Genomic DNA, 26,505 nt, shown 5'->3' on the forward strand with positions numbered 1-26,505 from the left:
TTTGTTGATTTGATTAAATATTAATGGTGAAAATTTTATATATTTTCAACTCACTGAAATTATGCAACTTTTAGCGTATTCGATAATTTTACAGATGTTCAGGATTTCAACAATTTTTCGATATTAAATTAGATGATAAATCAATAAGAAGATAATCAATATAAGTTTTTAAATTTCATTCTTCAATCTGACAATTTGTTATTTTGGAGTCAATTAATCTGGAAAACTTTATTTTTTATATTCGGTTTAATTTGACTTTTAACACGCTTCATGTTTAACATTTTTAAATTGTATGTACTTTCTTTTTGTAATTGTTACATTTCATAATGTATTAGGTAAATTTAGAACTTTTTAATGTTTTTTTATCAGTGTTTTCGATGCGAAATTTTTCAATGGTGAAGAACATCGGCTTTAAACTTATTAAACAAACACATAAAATTTTTCACTGGAAAAAAAAATTTGTTTTATTCAATTTTTAAATAATTAATAATTTTAAACAGTTTTTTCTTTAAATTTGTTAATGATGCATTTTTTAGCTTAGAAATGTTTTCACTTTAAATAATGAAAGGCGAACTTTCAACGCCAAAACACAATATATTAGGTGACGGCCTTGCAGACCAAATAATTTCAGTCGCTTCAGCTGCATTCTCTAAAATTGGAATGCAAATGAATGCAATTTCTCAAATGTTCCTTGTCGAACTCCATTATATTCATAATTGATTTTTTAAATTAAGTCCGCAGGACCGCCATCTATTGTATTGTGTCTTAAATCTTAAGGTTTTGCCCTAATAGAAAATATTCTATTAAATACGGAAAAATTCGAAGTAATATACCCCTCGATTTTCTTTATCGAGTTTGTAAATTATTGTGATAGTTATGAATCGAGCCCATCTCTTTCACTCATGTTCTAAAAGTAAGGAGTGAAATAAAGAGAAATATAGAAACATATCAGGAAATTTTTACTTCATAAGAAATGGATATCCCTCGGCCTTTATATGACTTTCGTAGGAAACGCGATATGGGAAAAGGGAAGATGTTGGATTCCCGTAGAAAAATAGGAACATGTGATACGAAATAATATGATGGGTTGAACCATTCGAGGAAGATTGCACAGGAAATCCGATTTTCCGAAGTTTTAGATTCACAAATCCACAAAAGGGAAAATCCTAAAAAATATATTTAAAAAATAATATACCGTAATAAACATTAAATAAACTTTGTAGGATCGAATTTTCTGCCGCCCTCGAAAAATCCGATAGCCCTAAGCGATTATATTAGACCTAAGCCGTAATCTCAGTATTGCAATATGACTCGCAGAATGCAATTTGTCGTTATCTGTACAACATTTTATATAAAGTTATGTATGTGCATGTAGATAGTCTATTCGAATTCTGTTCGTACGGTGCAAGCATCCTTGCAGGGATGACTTTATCGATATACATATAAATACATATATAAATATAAATATACATATACATATAGATATACATATAGATATACATATAGATATACATATAGATATACATATAGATATACATATAGATATACATATACATATACATATACATATACAATAAATATGCATATTATATATAGGTGGTGAAAACACAATACTCGAATGTGCATAATTGCCTATGTATGAGGTACTACGTATTCATACCATGATTAAAGAAGGAAACCCAATGGAATTATACATACGTGGTTTTTTTTGAAAAAAAAAAGTTTTTCAGCGAGAGCCTCGAGAGATTTGCCTAAACGTTAAGCTTCATTGACGCGATTTTGTGTAGCGCTGCGTTTTATTTTCATCGAAATAAAAAATGAAATTATCATGGGAATTAATGCAATCGAAATATTATGTAGTTCATTGGTGTGCACTGTGCCGTGTATGCATAAGTTTGTGTTTTTGCGGTTCTTCCGCCGACTGCTGAATAAATTATTATTTTCTATGCTGTATATATGTATTATTTCTACTCAAATTCCCATTACGCTTTCAAGTCTAATTTATTTATGAATAATGCTTTTAAAAAGTTAGATTTTTGTTATCTCAGGCGGAAAAATTATATATAGTTATATATAGTGTGAAGTATTATATATAATTTTTCCGTTTGGGATGATGTGTAAGAAAAGTACCCGAAAGTAAAATAAAATTTCAACATCTGTAGGTGGTCATTAATTACGAAAATTTTCGAATGTAAATTTTGAAATTTGACATGCAACTTCACAACTAATTTTCAAAATATCTTAACATATTTGTCGATTCTTTTTTAATGTCAGATAAGGAGGTGTGTATAAATGACGTAAAGTCTTTTAGGTGAAGGGATAGTAAAAAGCCATCTCTTTGGTTGAAAATTGAACTGTTTTTGTTAAACATCCGTCTTTTTGGATTGAAAATTCAACAATTTAATTTCCATTTTTTTATCTTCATTCCATTTTTTTTATGGAAAACTAAATATTTTTAAACATTCGTCTTTTTGGTACGAAAATTCATTTTTTTTTTGTAGAAGTTTCATATTTCTTGGTTAGCAAACTCTCCGGTTACAAATTTATCTGTTTCGATTCAAATTAAACTTTGTTGTTCAAAAATCAACTGTTTTGTAGAAACTTCTTATTTTCAACTCGAAAATACAAAAGTCTCTTAGAAAATTCTACTATTGTTCGAATGTCTACTTTGTTGGAAATTTTTTTTTCGTTTTAATTCAACTATATTTTAGAAATTCGATTTTTTTATAGAAAATTTTAGATTTGGTTACTTATTACACTTTTGGGTAAAATTCAACAATTTGGTGACTTTTTATTAATTGACTAAAAAATGTTGTTCTAGAAAAAATGTAACTATTTGGTTGAATTTTGCTTTTGATTTAAAATATAATTTCTTTTCGTAGAAATTTAATCCTTTTTGGTTCAAAATGGAAATATCTGGTTAAATATTAATCTTTTTCTATTAAATTTGAACTTTTTTGATGAAAATTCGTATTTTTGGCCGATAGTTCAAACAATCTGGTAGAAAATTGAACTATTTTCGAAAGTTCAATTGCATTGTTAAAAATTCATTTGTTTGGTTCAAGTTTTATCAATTTTATTAGAAAATTCATGTATTTTGTTAAAAATTCGACTTTTGGGATGGAAAATAATTCGTTTTCGTTGAAAAAGTCTTTTTGTTGAAATTTTTTTTGTTGAAATTTTTTTTTCTTAGAAAATTAATTATTTTGGTTGTTGAAAATTGAAGAATTTTGACAAAAAGTTGTCTTTATTGGTTTGATTAACATGTTTTTTATATTAAATTTGCATATTTTTTTCAAATAACAAATATTACATTATTTGTTTTAAATTATTTATTAATATTTTGCTTTTAGCTCAAAAATTAATTTTTATAACAAAAATTTAACTATTTGGATGAAAATTCAACTGTTGCGTAGAAAATTGGTTTCTCTAATGAAAGTTTCAAATGAAAACGTAATTTCCATTTTTTATTAAAATCTTATATTTTCAAGCATAAAAATTCAATTATCCGGTTAAAAATGTAAACAATTGGTCGAAAAGCCGTCTTTTTGGTAGAAAATTATTCTCCTTAGTTAAAAATTCAAAGATTTTATAGAATGTTTGTCTTTTTGGCTTGAAAATTCAACATTTTGGCTGAAATTTTTTTCTTTATTGCCGGAAAAATTTCGTTTGATTTAAATTGTAACTATTTTGTTAAATATTCATCTTTTTAGATTGATAAATCCTTTATTTTTGCAGAAATTTCATTTTTTAATTATAAATCATGTTTAATATTGATAAATTAGGATATTCTAAATTTTTGTCGATCGTGTCATTTCTTTCAACCCTAACTAAATGAACTTTTAGCCAAGTAGTTAAATTTTCTTCCAAAAAGAAAAATTTAAACCAAATTTTTTATTTAAAAAAATATATTGTCGAATCATGATAATTAATAACTTCTAGGTTTGATTTTTTCCAAATGAGAATAAAATATAAGAGAATCAAAACTTAAATTATAACTTTGTAAAGTTTCGCGGGTTATTTTCAATCTGTGATTGCTGCGTATAATTTCAGGTTCTAATGAATTATTTTCTTGAATGAAGAGAAGTCTAAAATGAATGAAAACTGATTTCAGAGTCCTGTCTAATTTCGGATCTTTTCTTAAAAGTAATAGTAGGTTAGTAGGGCACTAAGGGTTCGAATCTTATTTATACACGTCTAAACGTTGAACTCGAAATAAAAATCTTACAAACTTAGGGGTTGATTTTATATTTATAGTTATTTTTATTTTCATAAATTTTCACGTTTATCCAGTATCCGCTTTCTAACAACATTTGAATACAAAAAATTATATTTAATAATCTACTGCTTTTTTTATTTTTAACGCTCAAGTTTAAACTAAATTATTTTTGAAGTTTTTAATTAGAAACAATATCATTTTCAATGTTTTTAAAATAATTAAACTTTAAAGGCTCACAATATATAAAATTCTTCAATTTTGAAATGTAAAAGTGTTAGCGATTTTTCTAAGAAATCAGATTTCCAGCAAAAAAATATATCCAATCAGTTTAAAGGATTTGTAGTCACACAACCTTGAATTAAATATTTTAATAATAAATTGAAAATAATTAAAAACAAAAAAAAATAATGAAAGATTTTAAAACTAGGAGATTCAAATATTAATTATAATTTTTTTATGTTACAAAAATTAAAAATTTTATAATTTCAGAAGCTTTGAGTTTGAAACATCAAATATAGTTTTAAATATCAAATCTTATTGGCATCGATTTGAAAATTATTTTTATTCGAAAGATTAAATTTTAAATTATTCAATTTTCAACGCATTTGCTTAGAAATAAGAACTTCAATTTGTTTTACTTTAAAAAGATCAAATTTTCTAAATTCTAAGCCAAAAATATTCCATTTTTAACTTTTTGACATTTTCTTTAAATTAAAAATGATGTAATTTCAACTCCTTTCTAATACAATTGTTTAAATGTCAAAATTTAAATACGAAATTTTTTAATTCTGAGAATTTCGGATTTAAAATTATTCAAATTCAAATACTTTCAATATTAAATTATTCAATTTTAAACTATTTTTTCAGAAATGACAAAAGTTCAATTCCTTTTCATTACACTCCAAAAGGTTGCCATTTTTTCACAATTTTCCCTAATCTAAAATTATTGAATTTGGATTCATTGGATATTTGAACAGAAATGAAAAGGAAATGGAATTTAAAATCTTGTTTTTCTAATTCTTGATGAAGCCTCAAATAAAAATAGTTGGACTTCTATTGAAACAGTTGAGTTTTTAAGCCGAAGAAACGAATTTTTTCAAAGATAGTTCAACTTTCAACAAAAGTGTATATTGCCAAACAAGAAAGAAGATTTTTGAACCATAAAAAATAAATTGCCATTCCAAAAGAACGAATTTTCAACAAAGCAGTTGAACGCTCTACCACAAAAATGGACTTTTTCAGAGTATAAATTCTCAACTAGTTGAATGAAGCAACAAAAATGTATTTTTCGTTTAAAACAGTAGAATCTTTAAACTAATAAATGAATTTTCAATTAAGAAAGATTAATTTTGAACCACATGGTTGAATTTTCTTACCAAACAGGCGAATTTTCAACAAAGTACTTGAGTTTTTAACCAAAGAGTTGAATTTCCAACTCATTAGGATTAAATTCCCAAAAAAGAAGGAATAGTTAAATTTTTGGATAAAAAACTAATTTTCCAATTAAAAAAAAGGAAATTTCGACAAGAAAGTGAATTTTTGAATCAAAGAGGTGAACCTTAATAAAAATTAATTATGAACAGAGAAATTCACGAAATAAGATAAATTTTTAATGAAATATTCAAATTTTTAAATAAAAATATTATTTTTTCACCAAGCAGCTTAATGTTCTACAAAAATTACGAATTTAAAAAAACAAGTTCATTTCTTACCGAATATTTGAATTTTCATACAAATAGTTTAATCTTCAACCAAATAGTTTATTTTTTTATCAAATTGTTGGATTTGCAATCCAAAAACAAGAATGTTCTACAAAACAGTTCAATTCTCAACTCGAAAGTATGAATTTTCCACTAAAATTATGAATCTCAAAATAAAATAGAATTTTTTTAAAGTGGCTTAACGTTAAACTAAGTATTTGATTTGGCAACAATTCTCAGAGAAACATGAAATAGTTGATATTTCACAAAAAAAGATTGCAATTTGAAATAAAAAACAATTGAATTCAACTAAAAATTTCGAATTTTCAGAAAAATATTTGAATCTCAACCAATGCAGAGTAATTTCAAACCAAACAGTTGCATTCTTAACAAAGTGCATGAATTTTCATTTCGACCAAAAAAGACGATTTCTAAATAAAATACATGAATTTTTAACCATACATAATTGAATATTTATTTAAAAAAGAAACATTTTTTAATTAGAAATATGATTTTTCAACCGAAATGGAATTGTTAAGTTTGCAATTGCAAAAATTAAGTCTTAAACAAAAAAAAAACAAAAATAAACGAATTGTCGACAAAATAGTTATATTTTCAACTAGATATGGATTTTCAACAAAATTGATGAAGCATAAAAAAATGAACTTTTAATAAAAGAGTTGAACTCTTAACCCAAGGAATGATTTTTAACCAAGAATTTTCTAAATTTTTCTAAAAGGATTTTCTAAAATTGTGATAGTTAAATTTTCATTCAAGGAATTGATTTTTTAATTAATTAATTTTGAACAATATAATTCAAATTTCAGCCAAGTATCTGAATTTTTCACCAACGAATATTATTTTTCGACAGATTAGTTTCATTTTCAGAAAAATGATTAAACTTTCAACCTAAAAGTTGCAATTCAACCAAAAAGGATGAATTTTCAACTAAGAAGATTACTTGTCTAAAAAAAACGAATTTTCGTCAAAATAAATAAATTTTCAACCAAATAGTTGCATTTTCGTCTAGAAAAGATCAATTTTGAATTAAAAATATTTTTCAACTCGAAATGAAATAGCTATATTTTTAGTTTAAAAACTTAATTCTGACACAAAACGGGAAAAAAATCAATCTTAAACAATGTTGTTATATTTTCAACTGAAGTTATGAATTTTTAACTAAAATGATTATTCGTGAAAAAAATGAATTTTTCATAAAATGTTTGAACATTTCAACCCAAAAGATGAGTTTAAACCAAGAAGACTGATTTTATAAAAGTGGAATAATTAAACTTTTAAACAAAGAAATGAATCTTAAAAAAAAAGAATATTTGAATATATAGTTCTACTTTCAGCTAAGTATTTAAATTTTTTAACAAAAAATATTATTTTTTAATAAAAAAGTTTCATTTTCAGATAAATAATTACATTTTCAACTAAATACTAAATTTTGTACGAAAAAAAGGGAAAAAGAGGGAAAATTTTGAAAACTTTATTTAAATTACCCGAGAATTTATCAGCAGGAAACGTTTGAATGTTATTAATTAATTATTTTGTTATAAATTCTTATTCAATTAATTTAATTCAATTAATTCAGTAACTTTTATGAAATAATTAATTTCATTAATTTAATTAAATTACTTTGAAAATTTATTGTTTTGTTATAAAAAACATCTAAGTTCGTAAATTTAATTTGTATGACCCCTCTCCCCCTTCTGTTATAACCAAAAATTGTTGCCTCCTTCCCCTCATATTGATAACTTACTTTATAGATGGCCCCTCATGAAACTTTTCGTTTTTTTATAGGGTTTGGTTTTGATGCACTTTGCAGTTTTTTTTGTTTTGTGTTGAAGGAACGTCATATCATGTGGCATTACGAAGTTGGTATGTGGTGAAGTGAGTAAAGAGAATATATTCATGACACGTCCCACGTGCTTGCATTCCCGAGTTCGTCCCACGAATCCCACAGGATTTATTTTAAGAACAGTGCGGCGTTGGCGGCGAGCACATTACTATACTGGCATTACTGGACCAGCGATCTTGATATCGATTTATATCACAGTACACCTCATGAAAACAATTTACAAATTAATCCTTTGTTTGTTCATTAAAATCAACAAACTTTGTGGCACTTTTTGAAACCAGAAAGCATTTTTCAATTTATTTTCCAAAATATTCATCCAAGGACCGAATTCATTCTGATTTTACTCGAAATAATTTTTAATAAACCAGAATTTAGGGTCTGGGTGCAGTAAGGGGACAAGCGCTCAAATACTCAAAGAATTAAAATAGTGAAAGAAAAAGTATTTTTCAATTTACTTTCCAAAAAGTTCATCCAAGGACCGAATTAATTCTGAATTTAGTCGTAGTAATTTTCACTATACTTAAATTCAATGTCCAGATGCAGTAAGGGATGAGCACTCGAAAAGGCTAAGAATAAAAGTAGTAAAATAGAAAGAAATTTTTAATTTATTTTCTGAAAAGTTTATCCAAGGACAAAATTCATTCTGATTTTAGTCGAAGTAATGTTTACCAGACCGAAATTCCTGGTCCGGAGGCAGTAAGGGGACAAGCGCTCGAAAAGGCTAAGGATAAAAGTAATAAAATGAAAAGAATTTTTTAATTTATTTTCCAAAAAGTTCATCCAAGGATCGAATTCATTCTTCATTCTGATTTTACTCGAAATAATTTTTACTAAACCAGAATTCAGGGTCCGGATGCAGTAATGGGAGAAGCGCTTGAAAATGCTTAAAAGTATTGTTCACACGTCTTGTGCTATCCAAATATTAAAGTGAAAAAATTTCAATTTGGTAAAATACGGGTTTGCAGAGAATGACCAGATAGAACTTTTTCTGTGTAGTTCTTTTCCCCTTCTTAGCGTTTTCGAACGCTCGTCCTCTTGTTGCATCCGGACCCGTATTTCGAGTACAATTTGAGTATAACGGAACCAAGCGCTTCTTTACTTCGATAATCAAACGAGAAGCCTTAAGCAATTCCATGAATCACATTTATAGATAAAAATTAATAATTAAAGAAAATGGTCAACTTGGTCAAATTCGAATGAATCGATCTGAAAATGTCTAAAAATCTTCTTTTAAACTTCCCTCGATACTTTTTGTCGTCGAAACTAAAAAATATGATTACTGATGATTTACAATTTGCAATTAATTATTATTAAACAAGAGGTAGCTCCACATTTTTTTATTCATTTTGTATACATCTCTAGAGTATAATGCGTGTATATGTATACCAAATTTCAAACGGTTTCAGAATTCTTTCAATTTTATTATTTAAAATATTTATCGTAAAAAAACTTTAAATGGAAGAAAGTTCTGCCATGTCACTCTCTATAAGCCTATACTTTTTCACTTTATTATTTTTTTACTTTGAAATTTGGCTATCACGAGATGCTTGGAAAACAATTTTTCGCATGGTCGAGTGCTACTTGCTTTTACTTCAACAGAGCCTTCAATATATATTACAGCAAAAAAATTTCGAGTTTTTCCATAGATCCACCTTCCTTTTTTTCCAAATTATTAAAATTAAAAATCCTGATTCTTTTTTAACAAATGAAATAATATATCTTTCGAATTAAAGATATTGTAAATTCAAATCTTAAAAATTATGAAATTTTCAATTGTAAATTTTAAAAATGAAAAACTTTTCATGTCTTCCCTTTTAAAGATTTGCAATTTAAAGCCCTATACAATTTTAAAGAGTTATAATTGAAAATTCTTACATTTCTGAAGTATATGTAGAATTTCAAATCATTCAATTTTAAAGATTTATGTTCAAAAGGTATGTGATTTTAAACGGGTTTTTTTAATAGTTCAATTTTGACGGTTCACAATTGAGAATTCTTAAACTTTCAATATTTGAAATTGAAGAAACCTAAATATTTAATGTTTCGAGTAGAGAACGATCCTATTTTGAATGCATTTTCTGAAATAGTTTAATTTTGAAAATTGAAGATTGAAAATGGTAGAATTTTAAAGATGTAATATTGAAATTTATACACTTCTATAGAATTTTTATTTTATTAACAATGATTTCGAAAATGTATACATATATATATATATATTATTTGATGTCAGGATGTTATTAGCTACTTATTAATATCTAATATGTAAGCTACGGATATGAAATTACTAAGTTAAATCTTTTCCAACTTTTTAAATTATATCTTGAATGTTACTTGTTATATTCACTTCAAAGAAGAATTTGTTTACTAAAATATCAAACAAAATATCCAATTAATGGCACAGTACCAATAACGTTTAATAGCGCTCTCAATTGAAACTCTAATTTATGTTTGAATGATCTCATTAAAAATCAATTTTACTATCAACTGATACTTTAAACTCGTAATATCATAAGAGTGAATTAAATATATATTTTTAGGTCTATTCTTTATTACGTTTATTTTATATTATTAATTTTATTTACTCATATTTAATTTCTGCTAAAAGTTTTAAAAATGCGTTTAAATTATCAACTAAGCAATTATATTTGAGAATCACTCTTATTTATTAAATACTAACAAAATAGTCTATAATTATGAAATCAAAATGTTGCAGCGTTTAAATGTATTGAAAAACTGGGCTATTTACATTTAAATTTGAACAGAATAGTCCCTTTTCCAGATTTATCTATTTTATTTTTAATTTTAATTTCAATTTAAATTTCGAGTTAAATATAAATTTTAATTATGATTTCAATCAAATTTCAGTAATCTGTAACCTTTATTACACCATTAAGCCATTTCCATTTCGGGGTAGGCGTGACTCACTCGGCAGGGGAAAGGAGTAGTGTGTGGATGGGATAGAGATTTTTCAGATTGATCCAGAATTCTCGTGCTATTTATGTAAATAACACGAGCGTTCCGCAACACTGCTCCGACCCAGGTTGCTGATCAATCTCTCTAGCAATCACCCCAAGCGATTGATTTAAATATATAAGATTTTATCCCAGCAGGAATTAGAAGCAAAGAAAAAAACTTGTAACTCAAATCCTTTTTTATAGTAAATTTCCAAACTAAAGATTTTTCGATTTTAGAGATGTATAAATAATTGTTTTTTAATTTGGATGGTTTTGAAGATCAAAACTTAAATTTTCAATTCTAAATCCTCAAAATTACAGAAATTTTGAATGTATATTATCAAAATTACAGATTTTTTCACTGCACAACTTAAAACTTCAATAATTTTTATTGTGAATTTAAAAAATTTTCAACTCTTCAATTTTAAAGATTTATGATTTACAGTTCAACAATTTAAAGAATTGTTTCCAAAATTCTCAAATTTTGGAAACACAGAGTTAAGAATTCTTCAATTTTATAAATTTGCAATTAAAAATTCTTTAAGTGTGAACAGTAAAAATGACAGATTTTTTTTTTATATTATTATAATTTTTTACAGACTGAATCGATTTCAAATGAGACAGGGTTCTACACTTTAAATCGGAGAATCAATTCGATTTTTGTTTTTAACCTTTTTTTAAGCCTCTATAACTTACGAACTAATTGAAATATTTATTATTTTCTTTTTTATTCTAATTTCTTTCCAATTTTTTGAACTTCTGCTCTGATAAGATGCCCTTCTTCTATTATCAGAAATTGTCGATTTTTTTCTAAAAATGTAATTTTTGAATTTTTCTCGTAAACGATGGCAAAACAACAAAACATATTTTTCATAAAACTTTTCTAGACATGCAAACTTTTATCGCAATATTTTTTTTGTATTTGTAATTATTTTGTAAGAAAAAGTAGAAAATTCGATTGTAAGTAAAAAAAAATGTTCTAGCCACAAAGTTATTTAGCCAACATCAACCTAGTAAGATATCTTTCTTATCAAAGTACAAGTTAAAAAAATTGGTAAAAATTTAGAGGCATCGCCTAAGTTCCTCTATCAAACAAAATATTTCGTCTTCGAAGAGATTCTGCGATTTCAAATATAGAACCCTGTCTGATTTCAATGGATTCGGTCTACATATCAGTAGAAATGTAAGAAGTTGTTATTTTCATGAAATAACCGTAGCTATAATTAGTTCCTTTTTTTTAAAGGAGCTTCCCCAAAACTAAAACTTATTTTCAGTGTTCCTAAAGTCAGACAAAAAATATTGTTATGTTGATCTAACATGATGAGAATTTGGTAATGACTCCAATTTAAACTGATGAATTTTCATTCAAACACAAGTTTCAGTGGAAACAGAATTTTATAAGATGCCAAACTGACTCATACTAATAAACTGTGAAGCTGGGGCACAGAAAAAAAAGAGACAAAAGGAGGTAATAAATAAGTGGAAACATAGGAGCTTCAATGTGGTCAAAGGGAATGACTGAATTTGAAGATTATTCTAAAATATATATAATTTGTCCTAATCAAAAGAAAATAACGCAGGATCCAAAACTCTTAAGCTTTTCACGTACCCAAATCTTTGATTGAATATCGGATATCTCGTCTACTCACATTGCAATAAAAATAAAATTCGATATGAGTTTCTTTTTAAAAAAATTCAAAAAATTAAGCTCTAATGATGCACAAGCATTCTCTGTCTTTCTTTCCCTGCTTCCACATCTGCTGCTAAATCACCGCCAGCACTGCAGCAATAGCCATTCCGGCCCCACGGCAGTTCAGTCTTGCCGAAACCAAAGTCGGGATCGCGTCAACTTAAATCCAGTGCCGCCGCCAAATCCCACCAAATCGATCGATCGATTCCAGCCCAATAATTTCAATTACCTCAAGTACATTAAGCCCGAAACCTCCAGCCCGCGAATTCTCAATGACACCCCAGTGCACTCTTCGCGATAAAAATTCCGACCTCACCTCCTTATCAATGCACTTAAATGCTTACGACTCTTACCCATAAGATATCCCTAAAAGTGTCTCAGCCTTTCTAGGATTTTGAAACCTAGACTACTTACGTCCATTCCCATAAGCCACTTAACTTGATAAGTCATCTGAGAAAAAAAAGGAATCTAATTTTAAAAAGATCTGCGGGAAAAACATTAGAAAAGTGGAAGCATTTTTTGATCAGCTGCCAACTCCACCGAGCCGCGCTGCTTTACGTAAGATCCGTAATAATGCTCGTTTGTCGGGAGTGTAAAACTATGCGTTTATATTCGGATCCAAATGTATGTCGTTAAAAAAAATTGGCGGCTGACCTTGCCGACGAAAACATTCAGTGAAAGTGAACTAGTTAAGGGGAAATCAATTTTTTGGACCTCATAAATATAAAAAAAATAAGCATCGATCTTCTAGAATCTAGAAGGAGAAAAAGGACTTCAAAGGATAGCCCACAAATTCAGGAACTAAATAGACGATCTGAAGTAGTTCAATGTCTAGTATGAAGCAATTAAGACCTCATTTAATAATATGATGATAAACACTAACAGCTGTTGCTCTGCCAACAGACTTTTTGACGGCTAAATTTTTCCAAGCCAAGTTCCAAAGTAAATAAATATAAAATAGAAGAGAAAGCTCCCTCCATTGCCAATTCTTGAAGTTTATAATAGACGTGTAAATTAAGTCTCAGGAATGATGCACAGCTAAAATAAGGAGAATTCTTTACTCGAAGAATAGTGAAAGAGTAGCTTACTGAAGCAAGTAGATGCCGTAATGAAAAAACAGTTTCCTAAGTGAAAAAATAGATTTTCAGGTGGAAATGTAATTCCGGAAGTGAAAGATTGTTCAAAGGTTATAAGCAAGACATTTACATCCCAAGCAGAAATTATCATTCCAATTCAGCAATTGAGAGACTTCTAACTATCTGAATTAATATGAATTAAAAGCCCTACCTTATGTTTCATAAATAGGCTATAATATTAGGAACTCCTCGATAGTACATTAGCAACAGCTGTGGAAAATAAGATGCAAATTTTCTGATTACACATCTGATAGTATAGACACGACGAAATGAAAGGATTTATCTACACCCATTAATAGTGTGCACAATCAAGGCAGACTGCCTAACATCATCGTCTAAATCAACAGTTAAATGTCCATTTACTATCAAATTTTCAAAAACAACAGCAGTCTGTACTACCAAAAACGTTCTTTGTACGTCAACATTTTTAACCACCACCAACATCTGAATCAACGTAAAATTTACTGATCATCACCCAAATCCTCAATATCCTAGCGTAGTTAAAATTACAAAACAAAACTGTGGTTTCTAGCCACAGAAACAGAGAATCTAACAGACTGCTTCAATACCAAATCGCCAAATAACCAATAAAATTCTAAATCCCCACTTGGATCCCCAATCGTTAACTTAATCCATAATCTTCACCAGAATCCCACATCTATGTCTAAATCCAAACTTACCAACATGATTCACAATCACTTTGAAATCCACAGTTTAAAATTCTGATTTACGACCGCAATCCCAAATTAACACTTTATTTTCCTTTCCCAAAAAACCACAATGAAGAACGTCCACCTCATAACAGCAACACCCTACGATGGAGATCCTTCTTCCAAAGACCCCAAAGACGGTGTAATCAGACTAAAAATCGATAAACCCTCCCACTGGGAATGGCAGTTAACTACGTCAGCTGATACAATTCCAGTAATCCAACTTCTGGACAAGGATGGTCGCCTGCTAGTCGAAACGACAGGAGGAACAGCTCAAAGAGCGAGAGGTTCCTTTCGCGATGGTCTATCGTCCCATGAAGAGTTTCCAGAGCCGCCAACATTTCACAAATCCAGAACCAAGTCCCTAGGAAACAGAAACTTGGAAGGCTTCAGTTCCAAATTCGAGTCTGGTCAATTTGGGGTACCCAGAAAGTCACGTAGTGATGTAGACGTGAGGAAAGGTGGTAAGAAATATAGGAAAAGGAATTCTTCTACAGAAATCACTTGCAGATCAGAAGGTGCTAAGAAATATTCAGCTGGTGATTACCTCCGACAACAGATCCTGGATGATCTTAGAACCCAGAGCACAAGTGGGAAAACTCCTACTGAAATTGCAGAAGCTAGGTATGAGAAAATTAGGGTTTATTTCGGAAATAAGAGCGATACTTCGTTAAATAGAGAGTCGAGAGAGAGAACAAGAAGTTCTTCAAGAAAAAGAGCTGATAGATCTGAAAGTGGAAAGAGTCATAGGAGGAATTTGCAGAATAATGGGTCTTTCTCTTTGGATAGGAGGGATGTATCCATTGGAAGAAGAGATATATCTAATGGAAAGAATACAAATGCTATAGAGGATTCTGATCAAAATGAAGGAGTCAGCCTTGAAGAGAACGTGCCCCAAACCCCTTTTCCACAAAATACAGTCAACTCTTTCAAAGTCGGAAAACAGCTAACCAAAGAGGATCTAGCAAAAATTAGAGGCTACCTTCAAGATCGAATTTCAGCCAAGATGAAGGAGGAAAAAATCTGCAGGTCCCGTTCACAACCGATAAATACTCGCGCATTTCCGGAAATCGAAACTGACGAAAAAGAATCTGGGAAAAGGTACTCGGATTCTTCATCCAACCGAAAGAATTATCATATCAGGAAAGTGGGTAGTGATGCAAGTGTGGTGCGGTTTGCTGAGATGCATCCTCAGCCATGCGGAAGCAGACACAATTCGGAAGGCTTATCCGATTTTCGGAGGAAAATTCGTTCAAGGACACTGACGGATACGCTTTTGGAGTCCGACGAAGCGGAAAATGTCTGCAAGGAGAGAAAACCCACTGAAAAACAGAAGGTTTATTCCAGAAAAACCAAAAGCGACACGTTGGTCGGAAATCTTGATTTGAAGAGGAATCACTCGCAGGATAACATGGAGAGAACCTGGAGGGAATATAAGGAATGGAAGAAACTTGATAGTAGGTTAGACAGATTAGATAAATTGGACATGGATGTTAAGGAGGAGGACTTTATGAAAAAACCGAGATGGAAGGATATGCAGAACAATATGTGTTCTGTTCGGGATTGTAGGATTTGTGAGAACATTAGGAATTGTGTTGATCCTTTTGTCGGTGATGGCGAAAATGCATCTAGTCAAAGTAGGGTGTCAATTTCTAATCATATTTCTGATAAAAATCAACATCCTAATTTTAATAAACAGATATCCAAGAATGTTGACCATGATAGTGAACCAAGTGAGGTGAATTCGAGACCGAAGACTGCTTTACAGGAAAATTATTTGGTTCTGGAGAGACCATGTTCGCCACAGCAGGACTCTATCATTTCAGAAACCACAACTAATTCCCGGGAGGACGAAAACTCGCTTTCAAGTTGGTACTCTCCTGATTTCGGTTACAACTCGATTCCAAAACAGTCCAGAGACTACAAGGAAATTCTCTGCTGCAACTCAGCGGTGAAGAAAAGCGACACTTTCAAAGTTGTAGACGGAAGCGAGGATGTTGAACAAATTGGGAAAATTTGCTCGGTGGTGAATGGAACTTCTGACATGGCTTGCGATTGTGATGATCTCTCCGAGGATATTATGGGCCGAGCAAAAATGGGAAATCAGATCCTTTCTAAGAGAACAAATCAAGAAATTGGTGAGGACTATTTTGTTAGAGTTTATGAACTTTTGAAGAAGCGAAGGGAGGAAGTGAAAAAATTAGCACAGCACTGTGATGGATCAGAGTGCGAATTGAATAATTGGGCTGCTGAAAGTCTGAAACCCAGGAGACGTCGCAAGAAAAGGGCTGAGAACTCTCCACAAGGTAAGTGAGATTTTTCTCTTGGGATAAAGTATTCTTTTATCATAATATTAATATGAGCTTTCTGTCCCCGCTCCAGAATGTTTTAGAGTAGCCAGACTTTTGCTGTAAATAAAATCGTACTAAGAATAGCTAGTGAATAACAGAATCGGTGCAAGTCAGTAAGAATGGTTGCTAATATTTTCATCGAACAAGAATAGATATCGGGTTAAGAAAGAAAAAAACATTCTTTCTGCAGATCACTTGACCATGTGATCATAGTTATTCACTTCATCATGTGAATTTGGTTTCTATTCGCATAATAAAATCGAATAACCAGACTTTAGATAAATATTTAAATCTCCTAATGACCTATGATTATTTACAAACAAAGGGGTAGTAGAGAGATAAATATAAGCCTTTTAAAAAATCGCGTCTAGGCGCTAATGGGATAATAAAAAGTCTAGTGGGTATTTATATACGTTGCCAAAGAACTTGCGGCTAAAAGCTGCTTGTCATTGGCAATGAAGAATTTGGCGTAGAGTTTGTTTATGCAAGAGATTCGCGTATGATACATATATAGGCACATATATAATACACACATAACATAGCGAAATGAGATCAAGCATTGACAGCTCGACCCAGAAGTAGTAGAAGTCAACAAAAAATCCAACCACATTTATGTGGTGTGCCCTGTTCACAAACCACTAACATCACACACGCGTATGTGGAAAGTTTTTCTCTATCAGAGTTCAACGGCATTCTGCACCGAGCTGTTGTCCTCGTGACTTCGTTCCAATTTAATGTTTACTTTCCAGGAGAAACAGAGAGCAAAGCGTTTTATTCAATATTTGAAATTTTGGGCTCTACCTGACCGGGAAATTGGAAAACCCGGAGAATGAGTGAAAATTTAATTCAGTGGCTGAAATTTTTTTTCAATGTACTAGTATGCAAAATTAAGAGTGGTTTCATAAATTTCATTATTCTAATTCTGAAATGAAAGTGGGAATTTGTAAAAAATCGTAATTCTTTTTTGGAATAGGGAATTTTCCAAAAAAGTTATAATTCTAACTTGAAACAGTGTTTTTCTGAAAAATTTATAATTTGGAACAGACAATTTCCTGCAAAGAATTGCAATTTTTACTTTGGCACAGGAAATTGTCTGGAAGATTTATGATTCCAAGATAGAATTATGGGTAATTTCGGACATTTGGGGTAAATTCGGACATCCCTTAAATTATATCAATTGATAGAATGAATTACTCAAAACTGTTCCAAAAATCTTCCAAAAACTGTTCCAAACCCCGTTTGGCGGTACTTTTCGACATGGAACGGGAAATTTTAGAAAATAATTTTAATTTTAATTTATAAACAGGAAATTTACAAAACCGATGCCTGTTTCAAAACAGAACACATCATATTTTGAAATTTCGTTCTACTAATCAGAATTTGTTTAAATTCCGAAATTCTTTTTTTTTTCAAATAAAAATTTCCCACAATTGAAAACTTTTTCTCTTCCATATTTTAGAAAAAGGAAGTTACTTTATTTTTTCACCATAGTAGAAAATCGTGTAAAAAAATATAAGGCTGACTTGAAACAAATGATTTTTAGAAGTAAATATAATTGTGACTTGTAACTTTGGAATCGAAGATTTCTGTAAATTATCATAATTTAGACTTTAGGACAGGGAATGTTTGGCATGGAACAGGAACTTCCAAAAAATATTTTTATTCTGATTAAGAAATTTCTTTTTTTTTGCAAATAAAAATTTCCCACAATTAAAAACTTTTTCTCTTCCATATTTTAGAAAAAGGAAGTTACTTTATTTTTTCACCATAGTAGAAAATCGTGTAAAAAAATATATGGCTGACTTGAAACAAATGATTTTTAGAAGTAAATATAATTGTGGCTTGTAACTTTGGAATAGAAGATTTCTGTAAATTATCATAATTTAGACTTTAGGACAGAGAATGTTTGGCATGGAACAGGAACTTCCAAAAAATATTTTTATTCTGATTAAGAAGAAGGTAGTTATAAAAATCATTGTTTAAATTAAGAATCATAATTATTTTCCAAAATTCCCTGTACTAAATCAAATATCTTTAAAATCTTCTGACACGTTTAGAAATCTCTTAAAATCTTCAAAAATCATTTTATATCATTCAAAGCTGTTAAACTCTTTTTAATTTACCGGAAAAAATTACCAATAGTCTGAAAATATGAACTTTACATTTCAATTGCGTTTTTTAGCGGGAAATGTAATTAAAATATTGTTTAGCCGCTTTTTGAAATTGTTTGGCTTTGGATTAAATTAATGCAGTAGAATACTAGATAACCAACATTTTTATCGAAACAATCATTGTGATAAAAGGACTTTTTGGAAACATCATTTTTTGATATAATAATAAACAAAATATATAAATCACGTTTTAGTTAAAATTTCGTTGAAATTTTAACAAAGTATTTTTATGAGCCTTTTAGCATTGAATTTCCTTAAAATTATTTTCATTTAACAGAAAGTACCATATTTTTTTATTTTTTCAGATCAGCATCCCCATATCTCGGGAACAAATTTTTATTTTCATAAAAAATTGAAAATTCTATTTTTACTCGCCATCTATTGCCGATTTTGAAAAACCATGAAGGTTTAATCTAAAAATTCTCAGTCGATTTTCACGGAATTTGCTAACTTTTTTACATCAGACTTAGTGTATCCGTATTCAGAAACTTAATATCTTATGAGCATATTTTTGACTAAGAATTGAATTTTGTATCGCAGCCCGCAGTCGAGCCTGTTCCTATTTTTTGTTGGTTAATTAAAATATCTAAATTTGATAAATTTTACAATTTTAGTGCCTACCCCCCCCCCCTCCTCCTTCCTTTCGCAATCTTACAGAATCTACATTCCTTTTGTAATCAGATAGCGCACAATGGGGCAAAGCTGGTCAAATTTTTATTTTTCACAATAAAATACGAGTTCAAATTTTTCAAGGGAAAATCTCCAGTTTTCGAATTTAATATTTTAAGAATATTAAAAATGAACTTCGATGTTTATTTAAGTTATTAAATACTTAGTCTATAAATTATCAAAATTCCTATTTATATTTATCACATGCTTCACAGTTATCCTTTTATTTTTGGGTGAAAATTCAACTATATTGTCGAAAATTCTACAATTTGATGACATTTTTTTGTTATCAAAAAGTTTGCTTTTTTTAGAAGTATTTATGGCTAAAAAATTTAACAATTTGGTAGAAAATCAACTATTTTATTGAAAGTTTGACTAAAGAATGGAAATACAGAACTAGATAACCAAAAGAATCGGAATTTTTCAGGAGAACCAATAAATATTCTGTCAAATGTAGTCAAATCCAAATCACCATTAATGATAAGATAGAAGTCTGTTTATTTAAAGTGACACTGATCAAAAATTTGAACAATAGGCTGTGGATTGCGATAAGAAATATAATCTTTAGTTTAAATGAAAAATAAAAATTTTTTCTTAGACATTGAGTTTTGTGAGTGAGGATAAAAAAGTTTTGATCTAAAAAAGTTAACCAATTTCAAGTTAATCGTGCAAGAATTTTAGGTTCACGATTTAACAGGGTTTGAAAAACATTTTTCCATAGCGATTGAAAATTGAATTTTCAATCTTTCACAAAAATAATAACTTTCTCTTGAGCTATGAGAACGCCAAATAAAAATAAGAAATTTTGTAAGAAAAAAATGAGCGCTTTGCTAAAATACTACTCCAAAATTTTAACTAAAATTTAAATCTATTTTTGTATTACTGTATTAAAAAATGAATTGCTGTTCTGGTTTTGACTAGACACAATTTATTAGATAATATTATGTTAGTTTTTTTGTCTGCTAGTCTAAAATAATTTTTTTTTTTTAATATTAATTTTTATTTCTAAATTTGGGAAAAAATACTATCAAGCTTCGCTGTGATCCTGATGGGTTGTGAAGAATTTTTTATTAGCAGATAAGAGCATCAGACCGGCAATCTGCAAGACTTGCGTTCGGATCCCAGCGGAGCATGAGAGTAATTTTTTCACAATTTAGAAATAAAAATCAATATTAAAAAAAGTACTGATTTTAGACCAGCACACAAAAACCAATTAGAATAATATTATTTACAAAATTAAGATTTTTTTAATTGTTGAAGACAAAGTGGGGAGAGGGTATGGTAAAAATTGACAGACCTTCGTAAATTCGGTACTCTTGATAATAATTATTTTTGTATGCTTCGATTTTTTTCCAATTAAAGACAATACCCTGGAAGCTTTTAGTTACTCTCAGCAGCTTTAAGCTTCGTAGATGATTAAGCGAGGTTGGGTTTAATAGCCCTTGGCAAGGTCTACATCGGATTTTTGCTAGGTAATGGATATTCGAAGAGGAATCCATTTATATTAAAATCCGTGAAACCAACCCTATGTCAAAGAAGCACTTCATTCCTTAAGTGTATGGAGCCCGTTATGTATGTACGTGCCCAAGTATTGTCTTCGGCTCATCTCCTTAAAATAGTTGGCTTCGTGCCAGGTAGAACGCCGCGTGACGTTCTCACTTCCGGAATCACTGATGCTCGCACTTCACCCGCGTCATGTCGATTCAACGTTTCAATAATATAAAGGTTACATTTTCTACAATGTTCCATTTAAAATTTTTCCTTTAGAAGGTTTTCCCTTCATCATTGTCCAATCGTGGGCCACTTTCTAAAATATGATCGAAATTTCTTCCAAGTATATATTTCTTCCAGAAATAAATAAAAGAAATTTCTTCTTCATTTGAGGTTTAGAAATAAAGGGGAATGGCCAATAAAGAGGGCAGTTCTGGGGCCAAGACCGATTTTATCTATATTATTAGCGGCATGTTGTAGAATGTTCTTTTCTGAAAAAAAAATATAGAACAAAATTACTTTTCTATTTTCCCTTCACTACTTCTCGTACGTTTCCTTGCGCTGCCCTCTCCTCTCGTACTACCCTCCTTCCTACTCTCCTTGCTTCCACTTCCTACCCTCCTTGCTTCCACTTCCTTCCTTAGCGGCTTCCTTCTCTTCTCCCCCCTCTCCCCACTTCGCCAACTATCCCTTTCCCACCATACTCACCCGCGCTATTCTACTAGCTCTCCCCTTTCACCCCTCATTTTTCACTAATACCCCTCACTTCCCCTAATCATCCATCTTTTTCGTTCCTTTAATTTCTTCTCGCTTCCTCCAGTTCCACTCCCCTCATACCCCACTTCCCATATGCCCCTTCCACTCATTATCCCCACTTTTCGAACACCCACTATTTTTCCCCAAGCTACCACTTCTTGGAATAAGTACTTTTAGGGAAAATTCAATGAAAATGTATCATGGCGTAGAAGTTAAATCAAATTCTATAGGCACACTTGATACAAACGCTATCAAATTAAGCGAAACAATTTACATGAATCAAATTCTATAAACACATTTGATAAAAATCTTATCTAATTATATCAAAAGAATTTCATGAATCAAAATCTATCAATGCAATTAATAGGAAATCTTATGGATACAAGACCTTCATCGAATGCTACGCTTCGGTATCTAGGGCATTTCTATATAATTCTATCTATCGAGAAATCTTGTACTTTTCTGTCAATAGATTCTCATTAAAATTCTTTTGAATCTTACAAGTACAAGACTTTCATGAAATTTTAAGGATTCAGGATATTTCTATCAAATTCTATCCATCGAGAAATCTTATACTCTTCTGTTAACAGATTCTCATTCTGCCTCTACCAAACCTTATCCACGAAGGACTTATATAACATCCTCTCTTCCATAATTTGAAAATTTCTAACAAATTACAGTGAAAATTTTCAACAGCCCTCCCTTCTATAGCCTTACTGAGAATTAATGCCGCACCGCATGTCGGTGTAGAAGGTGCTGCGCGGGATGCGCGGGATAATTGGATGTCACTCAGGCGAGCAGTCAAGCGTGAAAAAACAAAAGCGGAACAGATTCTAATGAGTTTGTTTCCAGCAACCGTCAGCCCCGAAGTCGGGACTGTGGAAGAGTTTCACTATATATCCATCGAGAAATCTTAAACTTTTCTGTCAACAGATTCTGATTAAAATTCTATTAAATCTGATCAATAGAAGATTTCCATCAGATCCTATGTTTCGAATCTAGGATATTTCTATCAAATTCTATCCGCCGAGAAATCTTATACTTTTCTATCAAGAGTTACTCATTGAAATTCTATTAAATATTATCCACTCGAGACTTGTATCAAATCATGCCTATCAGAATCTTGGAATGATCTATGAAATAGTTTCCGTCGAGAAATCTAATATTCTACTACCAAATTTTTTCATTAGAGATACGATTTTATTGTGTTTTAATAATAATATCTTGACAAAAAAGTATGAGATTTTTCGAGGAGTAGAATTCTCCAGAAATCTTCTAGATTCTGCAAAATAAGATTTGATACAAGTTTTTCGCGGATAAGATTTCGTAGAGTTTCAGTTGGGAAAATGTTGATGGAAAAGTGTAATATTTCCCAACAATTTTTGACAGATTTGATATGACTTCTATCAAAAAGACGTATTCAAGTAGACGAAAATGTGGAATATCAGATATGATTTGATTTTAATTTAAAAAAAAAAACACTTTCTAATGGACATGAATCGCGTATAGTCCAAAAAGTCAAGAAAACCCCTAAATAACTGTCCAGATAAAATATTATTCAAGTGGGTCAAGGCCATTCTTGGAGTAACTTTCAACGAGAAATCGAATGTTAACCTTCAACTTAACTTTGAATTTGACCTTCAAGGTCATTTCAAGGTAAATTTTGTGGACAACCACCAGAAAATGTTCCTATTGAAATTCGAAAACAACAAATAAAGAAAAACACGTTTTTCTCCTAAAAAAGAAAAGAATTTTCCTTCTTGGACAAAAAAATAAAAAAGAGGAAAAGGCTATCTTTTACAAAGCTTAACGGTCCATCCACACATCGTGACATGCATAGTGATTGATGCCGCTTTGGAAAACCAGATTTACCATCTTATCTTGTTAATAATATTATTATAATATAACACTAGTTATTGGACATTTTTCAAATAAATTTTTTTGGTTTGTTTTCATTTTTTATTCTTTTATGTATTTTTATAATTATTTATTGTTTAAAACGGCTATTCAATAATTTTTTAATAAGGCCTTGAGTCATAATATAATTTTCAAATGTTTAATTATTCGGGTTGTTTTTTGGTGTGAGTCGCCACGTCTCACATATCGATGATTGAATAGAGTGATTCCTACACTTGACTAGACATGTCCTCTTTTTCAACTTCGCCGCACAATTTTCTTTCGGGAAACGTCAAACTGCGAAGAGAAGGAATATTTTTTCAGTTCTAAAGTTTAGTTATCAGAGGATATGAAAGAGGGATACTTTTGTATTCCACTCACCGCTTTTGCAGATGCGAATCTACTTTGAAATTCTTTCCTTATGCCTAAACTCTAAAGAATACGGAAGTTTCAACTAGATTTCTTTTCGCCCATTGATAAAGAGCATCAACAGCTTTTGACCCTCATCAGATGTTTAAGATATATTTATGATAGGTTTTTATTCCGAACCTCATTTGATTCTCGAGCGTCAGGAAGAGAGCATCGTGGTGTTGGTGCTGTTCCTGTCTGCTTGAGTATTTTTTATATTTTTTAATAGTTTTGTTTGTTTCTTTGACTTGATAAGGATGCTGTATGAGTGCCGAAACGTTAGTGTTTATATTCTACAAATTCTATTTTGTTGTGATTTGATAATAATAAAAATAAAAAAGATATTATTTGATAGGTTTTGATTTTGTTTCTATAAAAAAGCATATTAAATTGAACAGAAATGTGGGATATCATACTTGATAGGATTAGATTGAATTTGTTTAGAAGCAACAAGAAATTTGGGTAAAATGCCGAGAATAATATTGTTAATTTACAAATATAAAAAACGCTTCATACCCTTTGATGATATCTTGGATTATTTTGGATAAAACAAGAAAAATATTGGGCAAACTATGGAAAGTGGAGTCTTATATTAAATTCGACTTTATTTTTTGTAAATTTAAAAAAAAAATTTTTTTTATTCGACTTTGTTTTGCAATCCAAATCATTTGTGTGGCCACCAAAATTTCTTTTCCGAAAACCTAATTTTTGTATTACAAATTTTTTTAAATTAAAAATTTGGTGAAACTTAGGAATAGTTAAAGAATACAAAACATCGGGATTATAAAAGAACGATGCAAGATATTATAAAAGAGTAAGTGTTATTTTCATTAGAGTTTTTAAAATGTGCAAACTTTTTTCTTAGCATTTTATCGAATTTGTCACAAAAATAGTTTGGCCCGCATAAAATAATCCTTAATTTTTCAAATAATTATAATTTCGCTATAATGTTTTTTTTCTGAAAACGGTCTTGGGCCCAGAACCCCGTCTTCATGGATAAAATGTTTAAACCAGTGCAGTAAATGGAATGTGGAATTGATAGCAAAACTAATTTTTAAACATTTTTTATTTTTAAAAACTAAGAATTTTGTCCCCCGTTCATGATACTAGTTTGCTTTAGTATCACATTTTTATTTTTGCTGAGATAATTAAATCTTACCAAGAATCACATTACAATATATGTATATTTAGATTTGAATGGAACAATTTAACGACTACTTTTTGTATGATTAAGAAACATTACTACAAACAACATTTCGAAAAATAATCAAAGGAAATTTAAACCTACAAACTAAAAATAACGCCGAGATTTTGAACCGGGAGCGGGGGGGGCTCGCTTTTTATTGTAAATTCAAAGATATAGGCCTAAAATAAACACACTAGAGGGGATGTATATGCATATATATGTGTGTGTGTGTATATATATATTTATATATGTTGTGTGTATGTGTGTATATGCACGTGTGCATTTTTCTGTGTATATAGGAATATGTGTGCATACTTATTCTTTCTAGTCGCGACGCCTACAATGAAATTTGTTGTTAATGGTTCTTTTTTTTTTTGTCAAAAATTATACTACCTGGCTCAAAACTGAATCATTTTCTTCAAAATTCCACAATTCTGTCAACATTCATCCTTCTCGTTTAAAAATTTTTTTTATTCGGTGGAAAAATCAATTTTTTTTTAATTGGGGGTACAAATGTATGATTGGAAACTGATCTGTTTTAGTTGCTTGACATTTTCTTCTCAAGTGAAAGTCTATCTATATTGTTGAAAATTCAACTGTTTTATCGAAAATACCTGTTTTTGGTTGTGATTCGGATATGAATATTTCTTGAAAATGAGTCTTTTTGGTCTTTTTTTTATTCTTTTTCTGGATCTACATTTTATATTTCTCCAATTCTGCACATTTGGAATTGAAATTTTCTTGACTTTCAATATATATATGTGTGTATTTATGGGTTTTCTAAGAATCTTGAACAGGACGATTTTTAACGACTCTCGGATACGACGCAGTCGTATGTCGACCCCTACATTATCTTGTCTTTTACTTAACAGTTCCGTAGCAAATTTGAAAGAGAGCAGTCTCTTATATACTCGGTTGGAGGAAAAGAAAAATAGAAAATTTTCAATTTGGTATAAATACACTTTCTTAAAATTGTGCTTCGATATGCAAAGGAAATTTAAACCTACAAACTAAAAATAACGCCGAGATTTTGAACCAGGGGCGGGGGGGGCTCGCTTTTTATTGTAAATTCAAAGATATAGGCCTAAAATAAACACACAAGAAAAGGTGTGTGTGTGTGTGTGTGTGTGTGTGTGTGTCTTTGGTGACGGTCTGAGAAGACGGCCACATACTAACTTCCATATATCACAATGCTGCTGAAAGCTGGTGACCTTCTCAGCATGAAAACAAAAACACAAACCCAAGACGACTCTCTCGGTTCCAGTTCTACTTCTCCCCCTCTCCCAACCCTCCCTTATTAACTG

At 30.2% G+C, this 26,505-nt stretch overlaps 1 protein-coding gene across 1 annotated transcript in view; it reads left to right on the forward strand.

Moving 5' to 3' along the window:
* Positions 1–12,585: 12,585 nt before the first annotated feature.
* LOC117177693 overlaps positions 12,586–26,505 on the forward strand; it is a 159,285-nt gene continuing 145,365 nt past the window's right edge. Inside the window, exon 1 of the mRNA XM_033368550.1 lies at positions 12,586–16,579. Coding sequence (XP_033224441.1) covers positions 14,344–16,579 — 2,236 coding nt within the window. The 5' untranslated portion in view covers positions 12,586–14,343. The remainder of the gene's footprint in view (positions 16,580–26,505) is intronic.

Source organism: Belonocnema kinseyi, chromosome 8 (genome assembly GCF_010883055.1).
Source record: "Belonocnema kinseyi isolate 2016_QV_RU_SX_M_011 chromosome 8, B_treatae_v1, whole genome shotgun sequence".
Lineage (NCBI taxonomy): Eukaryota > Metazoa > Arthropoda > Insecta > Hymenoptera > Cynipidae > Belonocnema > Belonocnema kinseyi.